General features: G+C 38.5%; 1 protein-coding gene across 2 annotated transcripts in view; it reads right to left on the bottom strand.

Annotated features, from left to right (window-relative positions):
* Window positions 1-1500: 1500 nt before the first annotated feature.
* Window positions 1501-17686, bottom strand: part of LOC124260570 (unconventional myosin-Id-like) — an 84579-nt gene continuing 68393 nt past the window's right edge. The window contains exons 19-26 of one of the 2 annotated variants that reach the window (XM_046694894.1): window positions 17294-17395; window positions 16506-16650; window positions 15487-15588; window positions 9693-9809; window positions 8191-8339; window positions 7624-7792; window positions 6324-7565; window positions 1501-6100 (exon numbers count right to left, since the gene is read on the bottom strand). In XM_046694894.1, coding sequence (XP_046550850.1) covers window positions 7633-7792; window positions 8191-8339; window positions 9693-9809; window positions 15487-15588; window positions 16506-16650; window positions 17294-17395 — 775 coding nt within the window. In that variant the 3' untranslated portion in view covers window positions 1501-6100; window positions 6324-7565; window positions 7624-7632. Of the gene's footprint in view, window positions 6101-6323; window positions 7793-8190; window positions 8340-9692; window positions 9810-15486; window positions 15589-16505; window positions 16651-17293; window positions 17396-17686 lie in introns of both variants that reach the window. The other variant, XM_046694893.1, reaches the window with a different exon arrangement.

Raw genomic sequence — 17686 nt, 5'->3', positions numbered from 1 at the left:
TAGATGACCAATTTAGATTCTTCTTTTCATTCATTTGATTCAGTTTATTATAGACAGTTTTATTAACCCATTTTATTTGGTTTCCTTGTGTGTTCTCTGTCCATGTTGTTTTAATATTATCCTTCTGTTGTTATCTGTTAACCTAATCGTGTTAACCCTTCTTGTGTATAAGTATTGTTAATGTTAATCCCTTGTCTGCTATATACAAGTATGTACGGTGTTCATATTTCAGTCAGGGGCGGTGGGGTAGCCTAGTGGTTAAAGCGTTGGCTCGTCACGCCGAAGACCCGGGTTCGAATCCCCACATGGGTAAAATGTGTGAAGCCCATTTCTGGTGTCCCCCGCCATGATGTTGCTGGAATATTGCTAAAAGCGGCGTAAAACCAAACTCAGTCAGTCAGTCAGTCAGTCATATTTCAGTCAACGCCAACATGTCACTATGAAAGTGTAATACAGAAGTTGTTATCCACAAAGTTTTGGTTTATTTTGACACCTGTCAAATAAGTTGTCTTCCTTGTGTAAAATACATTTCCTTCATGAATACATCATAATAAATATATGGGATGTATCTTTGCATTGTCGTGCAACATACTATCTTTCTTCATTTTTGTGTTGATTCCTCCTCCTGCATATAGGTGGGGTGGCCCAGTGGTTAAGGCGTTCGTTCATCATGCCAAACACCCGGGTTTGATTCCCAACATGGGTCCAATGTGCGAAGCCCATTTCTTGTGTCCCCCACCGTGATATTGCAGAAATATTGCTACTGGCAAACAAGGTTAAGTTGAGCACTGTCCTGACCCGTATTAGCATGTATGAGTGCCACTCACTGGCGCTTGCCATTGTGAGCGAAAGGGCCCCAGGTTGTCTGCGATCAAGTGTAGTGCGATGGGTGAGGCGCCATGATCGACACCTTCTGCTCGGATGTGCCTCAGTGAGGAGATAAACCGGTGGCATTGCTAGCTTTTAACTGTGCCTGTTTTGTAAATGTACATTCTTTTCCATGTACTTAATAACATTGTATGCCACTACTCGGGTCTGAGAATGTGCTTACCTAACTTTGACATGTTTAATTCTCTCGAAATATATATCTATATATCCGAATATTATGGAGTTGTTACACCGACCACGTGAGAGTCTTATGAGCAGGGTGGGTACAGCTACGCGCGGATTCATTTTTATCGTCATGTAATGCACATGCACTAGCCTACATCTGCTCTACCTTTAACAAACCAAATGGGTTTGCTCATTGCCGTGCACCACCTACTTCTCGTAAACGCGTTCTCTGCGCAGGTCCAAATTATCCTTGTTGCCAGTAAAAGCAGCGTAACACCATACTCCCTCACTCCTTCTATGCATACTACACCAAAATCTGACCCAACATCTCCTCTGAAGCTGTAATCAATGAAATGGAAGTGTATCACTTCAAATGTCATTCCAAGATTTTGTGAAAGATAATTGTCTGAACAAATTAACTTAAATGTAAACAGAACAAACAACATATTTATTTTATGATTTATTAAATAATAACTGTACAATTATAGAAGTATATAACAATAAATGTAAGTCAATAGATATGGACACAGGTCACTGTCCCAGCACTGGCTATATGACAAGCTTGTTACAGATATAAAGTTGGTCATCACACGCCATGTGTAACACCCTGTGTTAGAAAGTACACGACACTAGGCACATCCTGTTGTATAGGTCACACTGATTAATGTCTTCATGGGGTGATATATGTCATACTATATCATATTATATATATCGCAATATCTGCATACGCCAGTATACTGATATAATGCAAACAGTCACCATGCAAACTGGCTCATTACAAGAAAACTACTCAACCATCGATTCAAAAGGAATAATTTATAATTAGTTTGAATTTTGTGGAGTGTTTTTAAACATCAAAATGATCAGTGGTTGAAATGGATAAATAACATACCAGATTTTCTGAAAAAAATAAATCCAGTGAATTAGAAAAATGGAATCTTTTGTGGAAAACATTTTTTTTATGATTAAAATCATATATTCCTCAAGGTTAGGAGACTTAAAGTTTTATGTATTCCACATGTAAAATTGTTCCTCTGGGATTTGTAAACCAAGTTATTACAAAAACACCTCACTGTTATCTTACATGACAAATCACTTCACTGCTGTACTAAACAAAATCTCATTCACTGTAATCCTATTTTTACACAGCCCACACACCCTGGCAAATACATGACATTCTTCTGGAATCAAATCCAATTCTTGTGAGGGCCCTACAACACAGGAAAGATCTCCAGCCTATCAAATTCCTGAGGTATGTCCCTGCAGTAATAGATTCTGTTTCCTAAACCAAAACACGAAACTATTTTCATAATAATTTCATATATATAAGCATATCAATCCTCTATGTCCATATTAACACAAATTAATTTTGCCTAAATTTTTGCAGATGCAACATTTAATCTGGTTATGAAGCAAACCATATCTCTATATATCTCTACAACAACCTCTAGCATGACACTGCTCTTTTATCTCTAGTCCTATCCTTGTTGCTACAGGACTAATCCACAAAGATTCATGACACATGCTTTCCGTTTAGCAATGAACTCAATGACTGTTCTATAGGCTCTAGTACCAAGTGAGGTCAGAATTCCCCCTCGTGGTCAGAATTAAATTAGTAAATATAATGAACCAACAATTCAGGATTTCTTTTTACTGTTTATGTAAGTTTGAAGACAATCCTGAAAACATGCATGGAAACAACACCTGGTTAATTTGTATCAGCTAGATATCTGGGAAAAACCATTTCAATATTTGTCTTGTGTTGGTCTCTTTTGCCATGGAAGAGTTGAGTTACACTGCTTTCAGTTATATCACAGCTTGTCAACAAAATATGGGCCAGAGGCCTGATGTGACAAATGCAACCCATAAAGACACTGCACAAAGACAACATGACAATCAAAACAATTGGGATTTGGGAACAAATTCATAATCATTGGATCCATACACAACTAAGGGACACAACTCCATAGAATTCCCTGTCCTTGCCCCTTGTGTGTCATAATGATAATGTAATAATTCATTACAAAAGTTACATCAGTATAAACCTGGCAATGTAAGTAAATCGGTACAATATATAAAGAAATATGTGGTAACATAATATGAATAGACTTATATAACAGTTGATAAGTGTGCTGTGAAAAACTCCAGCACATCTATATAGGTTAGATATGTATAAAACTGACTGTGGATCAGCAGGTGTCAGAGTAACAAAGTTAATGTCATAGAAGGCACATATGTAATATATTGATTGTAGAACAAGTAGCCAAGCAAGTAATCACAGAAATCAGAATTACAGGGTAAATACACATGTTATATACTGGCACTGGGGTGAAGTATATAGTTTATTCTCTTCCCCAACATGGTGACATGTTCCTGTGTACAAGTTAAGTTTAGCAACACTAGAGTGAGTGAGTGAGTTTAGTTTTACCCAGAGTTTTAGCAATATTGCTGCAATATTATGGCAGGAGACACCAGAAATGGGCTTCATGCATTGTACACATGTAGGGAATCAAACCCGGGACTTTGGCGTTATGAGCCAACACTTTAACCACAAGGCTACCCCCAGATATGATTAAGCAGACTATGGTAACAAAGGGCCCCATTCCACAAAGCCATCTTACTGCTATGATGATTGTAAGCCCATGTCAAAGTATAGGAGGTAAGCGATAAGATCGCTTTGAGGAATAGGCCCCAGATCTTGACATGAATTGGTTTCAAACTACTGAAGATATGATATGCATCTCCATGTTTATTTTGCTAAAACTTGATGGACCTGCGTAGGTGTGTTCAGGCTCTCATTCATAACATTGAACCGACTGACAGCCTGGGGATTTCATGTGCAACAATATCAGACGATAAAAAGTTTAAGTAAGAAAAAAATGATGATAAAGTCTTAAAACCCACCTTACTTCACACTCCTGACCACACATCCAATAAATAAATGACTATACTATTTATCTGTCTTAAAGTCATACTATTCAAATCAGCAAATATAGTATCCAAGTCAGAGATCTCATTAAGGTGAACAGCATCTCTCTCTTGTGAAGAGCCATAACCAAACCATATATACCTATTGAAATTAGAAATTAAAAATACACAAAAATTGACTGACATTTTAACACCACTCATACACTTAATGATTCGTATTTCTATCAGATCTTCATAATCCATGAAATATTACAACTATGTACAATAGTCAAACGACAAATCTGTATGGACACTTTGTACAATGACAGACATGAAATCTACACTATGGCAACTAGAAGCAGCTGTGTCTGGGTTTACTGGGAGAACACCAGAAATGGGTTTCACACATTGTACTCGTGGGAAATTGAACCTGGGTCTTTGGCATGATGAGCGAACGCTTTAACTGTTAGGCTACATACCGCCCCTAACATCAGAGAATGTTGTTGAATGGCATCTGATACGCAGGAATCACACAAGCCTGTAAATAGTTAAGCATTGGTGAGGAAAACTGGTGATTGAAAACATGAGCACTGACCCACAGTTTTATTCAGTCAACAAAAGTCCTGATCCATCTTCATCAGCTCTATCAACAGGCGTATGGGGCCATTTGTACCACCCAATCCACACAGGGATTGAAACCCTATATATGGACATCAATGTCACCTCATACAACCACACTGCATCACTTCAGGGAAGTCCACACGTCACTACCAAACCTACAGCTGTAACCACTGACTGCAAAAGGCGTTACTTTCTGCTAAACCACAAAATCATTTTCTTCTAAATACGTCTACATCTAACGGTCACAAATTGAGGTGTTTGGTCAAACAATGTTATACATTTTAACCATCAGTACAAGCTTAATTTGGACACTTTCTATTACGTTACTATACATATGTAAACAAAGTTTGATTAGCTGAGACCCATTTCATTATTTTCAATGAACAAAGCTAATATGTAAGGTGCATTTAGCTGCTCGAACACCCGAACAGTTAGCATTACATTTGCAAAATACCATATTTGGCAATTCTCAAATCATTAATAAAGACGAAGGACACCAATATACCATATTATCCACACACACACACCAAAAAAAAAAGATCAGGGGGAATAACTCCATGTTTGTTTCCTTATGGACCAAAGCATACATGTACAAGACACGTGCAGTAGAATGGGGTGTGTGGTAACAGACTTGTAAATGGGTCCTCAGGTGGGTCTAACTACCAGAGGGTACATCAACCAAGGCTTCCTTCATGGATGGACAAAAGCTTTCTGACTGCATGTCTCCCAGAGAAATGGTTATGATATTAAATGTGGATACAATGTGTACACATAAATGATGTCTGACACTCTTGTTGATTTCTGCACCAATAAGTCACCATTACTTCAGCAATGTAAGGCACATTCCTCTCAACCAAGGCATTGTCCACGTTAAAGTCTGGCTTAAGGCATTGTTCAACTTGGGTAAGGCATTATTGAACATCAGAAAGTACTTCTTCCAAGGTGTTATTCAGATTTCAAACAAGCCTAACATCCAGTCTCTGATATAAACATATTACACAGAAAAGAAACAGATCCTCTATTTCTTCATAAAATATACTAAAATCGAGCCCTAAGGACTTTCTTCATTTTCAGAAACCGTGGTAACTTATCATATATTCCAGACTTGCACAGGCTGTACTGGTATATTTGTTTCAATGTCAGCCCAGTTTCAAACTCATGTAAGGCATTACTGAACATGCAAAAAAGCATTACATCAAAAAACACTTCAAAGGTAGTGAATGCAGCAATCAGTAAGTTTCATGATGAAGGTATGAAGTTCTTGAAGGACTAAGATGTCCTGAATTGAAATACCCTGATGATATTTCATACATGGATCGAAGCATGCACTGGTGATATGACAAACATCTTCTCTGTTGCCTTGCTGACATAAAATTAGAAACTGCACCAAGTTACATATGTACAATATGAATAAAATAACAAATATATTGACTCTGTAAAAATAACATTGATACATTGCAGTGATATCAGGAGTATAACGATATGCTGATATATCACAATATGTCGATACCGATTGATACTGCAAACCTGAATATCGATACTGCAAACATGCATACCGATCGATACTGCAAACATGAATATCGATACTGCAAACATGCATACCGATCGATACTGCAAACATGAATATCGATGCTGCAAACATGCATACCGATCGATACTGCAAACATGAATATCGATACTGCAAACATGCATATCGATACTGCAAACATGCATATATCGATTTGCAAACATGATATCGATACCGCAAACATGAATATCGATTTTGCAAACATGCATACTGATACTGCAATTGTGCAGATCGATAAAGCAAACATGCATTATGAGCACTGCAAACATCTCCAAAGAATCTGCATAATCATCCTGCATCTAATACATCACACTTCATGACATCAATAAACCTCAATATGAAATATTATACTGCAAAATGGAGAGAAGTGTTATTATTGTCCATAAATCAGTGTTGTCCACCACACAATGAATGATTTTGTGTGAGAATCAGTAACTTTGTAAATGGGTGAGTGAGTGAGTTTAGTTTTACGCCGCACTCAGCAATATTCCAGCTATATGGCGGCGGTCTGTAAATAATCGAGTCTGGACCAGACAATCCAGTGATCAACAGCATGAACATCGTACTGCGCAATTGGGATACGATGACATGTGTCAACCAAGTCAGCGAGCCTAACAACCCGATCCCGTTGGTCGCATCTTACGACAAGCATAGTCGAACTTTGTAAATGGACAAATGTTGACATGTATCATCTTGTCATGTATACTAGTGGACAAAAATAACTGGGTCTATATTTTATTCATAGTTTTAGATAAGCTTTTACACCATTTTCAGCAACATTAATGAGAGGGCACAGGAAATGCTTTGTTGAGATAAGCAAACACTTACCCTACTGCCCTAGATAAGTTTGGAAAGGTTTTAAATATATAAGCTGTTATATAACAATAAGCTGGAATATATATGGGCATTGTGATCTTTAATATACATAATAATATGATCTGAAACCATCAAACTTTAAATTCGTATACTTCTGTTAGAATTTAAATACTTAGCAAATGGTTTGCTATAATTTCAGACATGCTCATTTCAAACTGTGTATATATACACAATTACTTGTGTCCAGTAGTATAGATATATATACGTTGACGGCCACATCAGTGTTGACAACAGGCTAATGATCTGTGACCTGACGTTCCTATGATGACGGCAACATCAGTGTTGACAACAGGCTAATGATCAGTGACCTGACGTTCCTATGATGACGGCAACATCAGTGTTGACAACAGGCTACTGATCTGTGACCTGACGTTCCTATGATGACGGCCACAATAGTGTTGACAACAGGCTACTGATCTGTGACCTGACGTTGCTATGATGATCGGCGACATTAGTGTTGAGAACAGGCTATTGATCTGTGACCTGACGTTGCTATGATGACGGCCACATCAGTGTTGACAACAGGCTATAGATCTGTGACCTGACGTTGCTATGATGACGGCCACATCAGTGTTGACAACAGGCTATTGATCTGTGATCTGACGTTGCTACGATGACGGCCACATAAGTGCCAAGTCTGCTCCTTCCTTCCTGAACACCGGCCCACCATTAACTGCTGTAGATCGGATAAAGATATTTCGACGTTTGTTCCCAAGCATGCAGGACACATTCTTTGCTACGTTGACTGTCAGTTCTTTTTTGTATGTTCTGAAAAAAATAGATAATTCTATTTTGGAGTAGAGGAAGTGTTAGAGTACTCAGTACAATTGAAATAATACTGATTTATTTTCAATATTTTCAGTTGAAAACTTAAAATTATGTACTCTACCTCTACATGGTGGATGAACACATTATAGGACCAGAATTGTTGGTTGAGTGAGAGACATGCTTAACGCTTAACTCAACACTATTCTTGTGTTACTGTGCCATGAAAGTGTGTTTACAAAACACCTTTGCCTTCTGAATCATCACCCAAGCACAATTCAAACAGAAATACAGTTTAATATGTGTTTTAATGAAATGTGAAGACTTTTAATGTTTGGGGAAGTGTTGAAAGTGTCAAACATTTTGATATCCTGAACTTGTTGACCTTGACCTTGACCTACCTGCGCCAGAAGGAGGCAAGTGACCCAACCAACTCCCCAACTCTCTCCTCATTGACCTTGCTCTGGAGACAGAGGACAAGGTCATTGCCACTGGAAAGGTGGATGACAATGAGCTGGTCTCGCTCTGGAGAAACAGTCACACCTGTTATCTGGACATGGAGACAATAAAGGAAGTTAAAACAGATCATAAAACATGAGGGTAAAAAATTCAACAAATGTATAATATATATATATATATATATATATGCAACAAAGTACACTCAATCTTTAAATGAGTGAGTGAGTGGGTGAGTTGGGTTTTATGCCTCTTTCAGCAACATTCCAGCAATATTACAGCAGGGGACACCAGAATTGGGCTTCACACACTGCACCCATGTGGGGAATCGAACCCGGGCCTTTGGCGTGACGAGCGAATGCTTTAACCACTAGGCTACCCCACCGCCCCTTATCTTTAAATGAAGATCAGCACAATGGCAAACTCAAATATTTTGTTCCACTGGAAAGCACCTTGAACGGACAATTCTACTGATATACAGTTTCATATTATATCCATAGAATTATCTCTTTGTTCATCATTTCATCTTCAAAATGCCATTGAAAGAAGTTGGTCACACCTTTCTCAACCATTCCCCAGCCCTGAAGGATTCTGTGGAACAACTGTATATTTACAACTGTTTCTTTTTGGGGAGCAACACATCCATTTCCACTCTCTATATAAGTCAATTCCAGGAGCAAGTTTAAATGTATGAACCTGAAGCCTTGAAATGGACACATCAATTGTGTAATTTAAAAAAACCCATGATTTTGACTGATGCTATGATAAATAATTTATGCTAATGTAAACAACAAAACATTATGATTCTTTTCATGGATTAATGTGTCATACAATTTGAGAAACAGTTTGAGGTTTTGGTCTGGTACATGTAAACCATGTCTGAGTGTGTATAGACTGTGACGTGGTGTAATAAAATATGTTCAAACCAAAATGACTTTCAAACTTCATAATAGTCAATAAAAATGTGTTATCATAATTACATATTCTTCTGCATAATTAAAATATTTAATGAACTATTTCTTCTGTGTAAATATAATCTTTGATAATCTATTTCATTAATCAACTCATCAATAAACTATGCCTCCTGTAGGTACTGGGCTGGGCTGATCCCACTTTCATTGTAGGGATGTGGAAACACCACCTATGTGCACTGAACCATTACTTAATGTGTCTCACAACTGGGAGTTCTCACAAATGGGAGGACACCGGTGTGGTTAGGTGTGGTGTGTGGTTAGGTGTGGTTAGGTGTGATGTGATGCAGGTGTTAGGATGTTAACCATGTGTATTGTGCCAACATACCAATAAACACCAACTGGAGCAAAACTGAGAAACAAACCTATGATCACTGGCTCCTGGTATTTCCAAGGGGAGCAACTCCTCACAGTGAATTGCTGTAACAGCTGTGCCACTGATGCTCATTCTGTTGGTAAAAATACATGACACTCACCTCTGTGATAGGTGTCCCCTTCCTCATGGCTTTGAACTTCTTCTTGGGGTCAAGTTTGTAGATGTATTTGTCTGTGATGACCACACCCCGGTCAGCGGTCTTGTTGAACTTGTTGGCCTGAATAAACAAGTCACATGCCTGTATTTCACATCTACCAAACATTGAAAGGGAAAACATGTACATCTTCACATATATGACTATATTATGTGTGTACATATATGTCCAAATGTAAAATGCCTACCTGTATTCTATATGTACCAATTGATAGAAAGTGAAAATATGTACATCTTCACATATATGACTATATTATGTGTGTACATATATGTCCGAATGTAAAATGCCTACCTGTATTCTATATGTACCAATTGATAGAAAGTAAAAATATGTACATCTTCACATATATGACTATAACATGTATGTTGTAGAGTGGGGGAAAAATGGAAAAAAAAATGAACAAAAAAATGTTACTTTGGCAGTGGGGAACAACTTGAACATATCATCAAAACATAAATTCTATCATTGCTGTTGTTGTCATAGTCAGCCTCAACATTAATGTGGTCGGACAAAGCAATCTTCGGCTCCTTGTCACACTCTTGCCTACCTTGTCTGAGTATGAAACTGCACAGCTGGGACGGTTGGGTGGGTGCTATAGGATACGAGTCAGGATAAGTATAAATGGTATTTCTACCCCCCCCCCCTCCTATATTTTACCTTATCCTGACATAAACCTATTGCTTTAATTCCACAGTTAGGATCATTCAGATCATCACCTCCAAACATGTGAGGTGTGAATCTTATTGAATCTGTGGATTTGGTAAGTTCGCTTAGCATTCAGATTCCAGCTAGCTTATGAACGATTAACATGTTAAGAGAATGATCTGTAATCTTATACAATCATTCATCATTGATGTTCTGATTTCTTATGAAAACAGAGGTACATGGAATCTCAGTCAATGTTATGATCGTTAAACAGAGTGGTTCTATCCCTCATCTGAACCTGGCAGTTGATTTTGGGCAATAAAATCCCTCTGGAGGCCAAGGTGCTTTGATGCATGAGTCTGTCTTCAAATCTGGTGCAGTGAATTCATTAGAATGGATCTCTGACATTCTGGTGGCTGTAGTTAAGGCCAGTAAAAACAGTACTTTCTGAGTCAGATGTTTGAATCCGGTTTCTTCAAGTGGTTCGTAAGTTGGTCAGATCCTTAAGGACTATATTCAAGTCCCAAGCTTTTAGTCTGAACAAACGTAATAATGCAATCAGTTCAGGAACTTCGGTGAACTTACCGTAGATAAGCCGATCTCATAGATAAGCTGACCCCCTAACTTGACCCTTAATATCAGTGTCAAAATGGTATGTTTCATACATAAGCCGACCCCCTGCAATGGGTTCCTAATCACGGCTAACTCAGACCACAAGACAACTGCCAGTTACTGTGTTGGATGTAAAATGTAAGTATGTTTGGTAAGAATAGTATCTAATAAAGATTTTACTAACCCCTAATGTGGGAACTTGTGTTTGTTTTATTTTTAATATCATAACAATCACTGTTGGTATCAACAACGAGACAGTAATTTTACTCATAATGTTAAAAAATGTTTACATTAACTGCAGTGACATCATGTGTCCCTCCGATATTTATAACTTTGGCCCGCATTATTCACAGCAATCACAACATATTGCGTCTACACGCGTCTCGAAATGAAGTGTAGTTGACTCAAAATGGATACGGATACATACTTTGTTTCACCAAAAGTCATATTTAGTGTAGCTGGATGATCACGTCAATAAACTGCTTTCGCAGTGGAAATAGCGTGATCGGTGACAGGTCAAATTGTTCCATGCGTAAAAACTACCTGACAATACACAAAAAATCTGTTGCATAACCTTTGTTATGATTATAAATATTTTACATTTACAGAGCAAAAGCTGCAATTAAAATGACACAATACTAGAATATATTTCTCTTTATAAAATAATAGTTTCAGATACTATATTTTTAAGATCACTGCATCAGAATTAATCTTGTTATGTTATCGGGTATGTTTTAACTCACTGGTAAAGGAACCTGTGGACTGCACAGCTGATTGCTATTTCTGGCGCTGTGTACGAGACAGTTACACATGGTAATCTTAATCCCTGCATATAAGACAATATGCAAAAACAAATTAGAACTAAAAGTAAATGATCTTGTCTAGTGACGTTTAATTGCAAATTTGACGTCTTTACTGACAAAGTTGTCTTCCCTTGTTTTTTGTTCACATGAAGCAATACAATGTCATTTTCATACCCCCTGAAAAAAGGTTTGATGAAAGTGTAACCCATAGATAAGACAACGACCTTCTACAGACTGCTATTTTTGGTCCTCAAAATTCAGCTTATCTACAGTAATATATGGTAACAACATCGTATTGCCTTGCGTGATTGAACAAAAGAAGACGACTTTGTCAGTAAAAACATCAAATTTGCAATTAAACATCACTATACAAGATTATTTTCCTTTTCAGTTCTAATTTAATATTTGCTAGGCATTGGATTACGATTAGTGTGTGTATTAGCAATCAGCTGTGCACACATTTCCCTGCGACTAACAGTGATTAAGTTAAAAGACACCCAACAAGTCTTTGCCACTAACATGGCAATGTCCCCCACCACAAATAAGCTCACGGTCACCCTGAAATGACTGGTGTCTGCCCAATGTTGGCTGTCAACATAATTGAAGACATTGGGTGCAACGTTTTATGAGATATTCCATTTATTCCAAGTTTGAAAAGTGGTCAAAGTGTCAAGGTGACCTTGAAAATAAGGTCATGGTCACCCAAATCGACTGGTCTCTGCGTAATCCCCCAATGTAGGCTGTCACCAAATTTGAAGACACTGGGTACAATTCATGAGATATCGCGACCTACAGACACTGCTGAATACATAGTCCTCCGTTGTGCATTGCAGCGGGTGACAATAACATAGCAAGATGAATTCTGATGCAGTGATTGGAAAAACATAATATCTGAAACTATTATTTTACCAAGAGAAATATTTTCTAGCACTGTCTCATTTTAGTTGCAGGTTTTGCTTTATAAAAAGGCTTAAATAGGCAGATGCAACATGATTGTGATTGTTGTGAATAATGCAGACCAAAGTTATAAAAAACTGACTGACCACGACCAGAAGATGAATGAAGTTTCTAGGTCGGCTTATCTACAGGACAATTCTTCACTGGCATTTCACATGTTGTTGTTCTTGTCCAGAAGATGAATGAAGTTTCTAGGTCGGCTTATCTACAGGACATACAATTCTTCACTGGCATTTCACTGGTGTTGTTGATGTTGTTGTTCTTGTCCACCCTGGCACCCTTGCTGGCATGAACATCAACATGGTTGGACAAAGTCCTCTTCAATACACTCATTTCACTGGTGTTGTTGATGATGTTGTTCTTGTCGACCCTGGAAAGCTCATTGGCATAAACATCAACAGGGTTGGACAAAGTCCTCTTCAATACACTCATTTCACTGGTGTTGTTGATGATGTTGTTCTTGTCGACCCTGGAAAGCTCATTGGCATAAACATCAACAGGGTTGGACAAAGTCCTCTTCAATACACTCATTTCACTGGTGTTGTTGATGATGTTGTTCTTGTCGACCCTGGAAAGCTCATTGGCATAAACATCAACAGGGTTGGACAAAGTCCTCTTCAATACACTCATTTCACTGGCATTTCACTGGTGGAATTGTTGATGATGTTGTTGCTGATGTCGACCCTGGAAAGCTCATTGGCACAAACATCAACAGGGTTGGACAAAGTCCTCTTCAATACACTCATTTCACTGGTGGTGTTGATGTTGTTGTTGATGTTGTTGTCGACCCTGGAAAGCTCATTGGCATAAACATGAACAGGGTTGGACTAAGTCCTCTCCAATATACTCATTTCACTGGTGGTGTTGATGTTGATGTTGTCCCTGTCATCCCCGTTGGTATCAACTCCTGACAGAATCTTCTTCAATACCTGCACTCTATTGTTGCTGTCACTGTTGTTCTTGTTTCTTTCAACCCTGGCGGCCTAAATGTCAACATGGTCATACAAAGCCATCTTCAATTCATGCATTATGTTACTCTTGTACTAGTCGGCCCTGTCATCATTGTTGGTATCTTCTGTATCTTCAAGGCTCACATTTTGGTAAACCTACATCTGGATCTATCCTTGTGTGTCTTGCCGTCATGGATTACCTGCCCTTGACAACACGTATCTATCATGGCAGCATGTATCTATCATTGTTGGTATCTTCTGTATCTTCAAGGCTCACATTTTGGTAAACCTACATCTGGATCTATCCTTGTGTGTCTTGCCATCATGGATTACCTGACCTTGACAACACGTATCTATCATGGCAGCATGTATCTATCATTGTTGGTATCTTCTGTATCTTCAAGGCTCACATTTTGGTAAACCTACATCTGGATCTCTTCTTGTGTGTCTTGCCTTCATGGATTACCTGCTCTTGACAACACATATCTATCATGGCAGCATGTATCTATCATTGTTGGTATCTTCTGTATCTTCAAGGCTCACATTTTGGTAAACCTACATCTGGATCTATCCTTGTGTGTCTTGCCATCATGGATTACCTGCCCCTGACAACACATATCTATCATGGCAGCATGTATCTATCATTGTTGGTATCTTCTGTATCTTCAAGGCTCACATTTTGGTAAACCTACATCTGGATCTATTCTTGTGTGTCTTGCCTTCATGGATTACCTGCCCTTGACAACACATATCTATCATGGCAGCATGTATCTATCATTGTTGGTATCTTCTGTATCTTCAAGGCTCACATTTTGGTAAACCTACATCTGGATCTATCCTTGTGTGTCTTGCCATCATGGATTACCTGCCCTTGACAACACGTATCTATCATGGCAGCATGTATCTATCATTGATGGTATCTTCTGTATCTTCAAGGCTCACATTTTGGTAAACCTACATCTGGATCTATCCTTGTGTGTCTTGCCATCATGGATTACCTGCCCTTGACAACACATATCTATCATGGCAGCATGTATCTATCATTGTTGGTATCTTCAAGGCTCACATTTTGGTAAACCTACATCTGGATCTATCCTTGTGTGTCTTGCCTTCATGGATTACCTGCCCCTGACAACACATATCTATCATGGCAGCACATATCTATCATGGCAGCACGTATCTATTAGTGGTGTTCCGATTAATTGAAATAATCGAAGATTGGTCGCAGTGACCAAACGACCAAGCAATCGATCACATTTTCTCAAAATCGAACACAAACGATTTTGGAAGTATTGGTTTAGTTTTTGAAACACTTGACGACGGAGCATATCTTTGAAGTTGTCAGTGCCTGAAAATAGGTTTAATTGTTAGAATATTCACTGAAAAGTCATGACTGAATATTTCTTGAAGACTCCAGAAGTTTATCTTCATGATATATTAGTTATCACATTAAAGTAGCAAGATCGATCACGTTATAGTTATCTGCTATACCAACCCGAATAGAAAAATCTGAAAAATGATGCTAACCAATATTTTTCGAAGATTGATTGGTTGTAATGAAACAATCATCAATTATGAGATTTTAACCAATTCCCAACACTAGTATCTCTCACTGTTGGTATTCTCCATATTGCAAATGTCCTCCCCTTGAGAAAACAGATCTGTCATAGTTACACATACTTATCACAGAAAACGTGTGTCTATCACAGCAACACATATCCATCATAACAAAAGTGTTTCCTCTCTACAGCTCCACCATTCCCTCCATCTTACCTTCTTGACAAATGATGAGAAGAGCACCCGGTTGTAGTGGTCTTGACCCTTGAGGGTACTCATCTGGGACACAAAGTCATGCGTGGAGCTGTTGTCCTTGGTCTACCACAGAAACAAGTCACTGGTACAATCACAACAGTCAACAAAATTTATGTACATGATATAGAAAATGGACTTTACCTGCTCTGCAAACAGGGGCCCAAGACTTCCCTCAAAAAGCTTTGAAGAGCTTACTATCATTACACTAAACAGCACTAATATAGAGACTCTACTGCCTAGGTTGACATTGTTTACATAGAGAGACAAGGTTAACAAAAGCTTTGAAGAGCTTACTATCATTACACTAAACAGCACTAATATAGAGACTCTAGGTTGACATTGTTTACATAGAGAGACAAGGTTAACAAAAGCTTTGAAGAGCTTACTATCATTACACTAAACAGCACTAATATAGAGACTCTAGGTTGACATTGTTTACATAGAGAGACAAGGTTAACAAAAGCTTTGAAGAGCTTACTATCATTACACTAAACAGCACTAATATAGAGACTCTAGGTTGACATTGTTTACATAGAGAGACAAGGTTAACAAAAGCTTTGAAGAGCTTACTATCATTACACTAAACAGCACTTATATAGAGACTCTACTGCCTAGGTTGACATTGTTTACATAGAGAGACAAGGTTAACAAAAGCTTTGAAGAGCTTACTATCATTACACTAAACAGCACTAATATAGAGACTCTACTGCCTAGGTTGACATTGTTTACATAGAGAGACAAGGGTAACAAAAGCTTTGAAGAGCTTACTATCATTACACTAAACAGCACTTATATAGAGACTCTACTGCCTAGGTTGACATTGTTTACATAGAGAAACAAGGTTAACAAAAAGTTTTCAAAAAAGTAAAAAAATATTTTCTCTGTAAGACTACCAAGGCAGTTAGTTTGGAATCCAAGAAATGAAATCCTGTATAGAATTTGGAGCAGATAGGATAGGATTGTCTCCCCTTGACCCTTACCGAAGATAGGTAGTTGCTCTCCCACTTCCGCTTCAGGCCGTAATCTAACCTCTGACCCTTGAGTGCATCAGATGCTGCACACTTGAGGCGGAGAGCTGGCCGATCCTCCTTGGGAATATTGCGTAGTATCATGTTTGCTCTCCACCTGAGGGAACAACAGCATAAGTTACAGCAAGATTGGTTAGTTGGTTTGTTGTTTACTGCCACACTCAGCAATATTCCAGCTATATGGCAGACGGCCTGTGAATCATTGAGTCTGGACCAGACAATCCAGTGATCAACAACATGAGCATCAATCTACGCAATTGGGATACAATGACATGTCTCTATCAAGTCAGTGAAGTGAGTGAGTGAGTGAGTGAGTGAGTGAGTGAGTGAGTGAGTGAGCGAGCGAGTATATTCCAACAGTATCACTGCTGCTGACACCAGGGATGGGCTTCCTACATTGTACTCATGAGATAAATCAAACCTGGGCCTCATTCCACAAAGCGACCTTAGAACTACTGTTGTAAGTCAATGCTATCATCTCAGTGCTAAGATCAGTTTGTGGAACTGGGCCCAGGCTAGCTATTCTCGAAACGTTCGTAGACCTACGAACTTCTTAAGCCCATTCTTAACACATTGGCTACGATCAAAGTTAAGAATTCTTAGGGCTACGAACGTTTCGAGAATAAGGGCCCAGGTCTTTAAACACCAGACTACCCCACGTGTGCACTGTCTGTGTGGACTGTCTGAGTGGAATTACTGTGTGGACTGTCTATCCGTGTGGACTATTCCTGTGGACCAACCTGTTGTGTATTCTCTGCAGCATGCTGACCAGTCCCTCCAGGACAGACGGGGGGCGTGGCCACTGGACACTCTTCCCATAATCCCTCTTGTTCCTCACATTCCTGAAACATACCCACACACCGGCTAATTCCAACAGTGTCAAGGTCATGCTAGAATATTTTATATACCCTTTACTAACTCCATCAAACACTTCCATTTACATATCAAAAGTGGTAAAATGTTTGTCAACAAAACACTGTCCTGTTGACATCAGGAAACAGATAATTATCATATCATATTTTGAAGAAAAACTATTTTGAACATGTCTTCTTTCATAGAAATCTGACAACCATCTAAACTCGATACATTCCTACATTTCTTCCCTTAGTACTTATTACGTGTTTCAATTACAA

Source organism: Haliotis rubra, unplaced genomic scaffold (genome assembly GCF_003918875.1).
Source record: "Haliotis rubra isolate DU_JTF1 unplaced genomic scaffold, ASM391887v1 Scf77, whole genome shotgun sequence".
In the NCBI taxonomy this organism is placed as follows: domain Eukaryota; kingdom Metazoa; phylum Mollusca; class Gastropoda; order Lepetellida; family Haliotidae; genus Haliotis; species Haliotis rubra.
The sequence above is the reverse complement of the archived record's forward strand: the minus strand, read 5'-3'. Positions and strand labels throughout refer to the sequence as shown.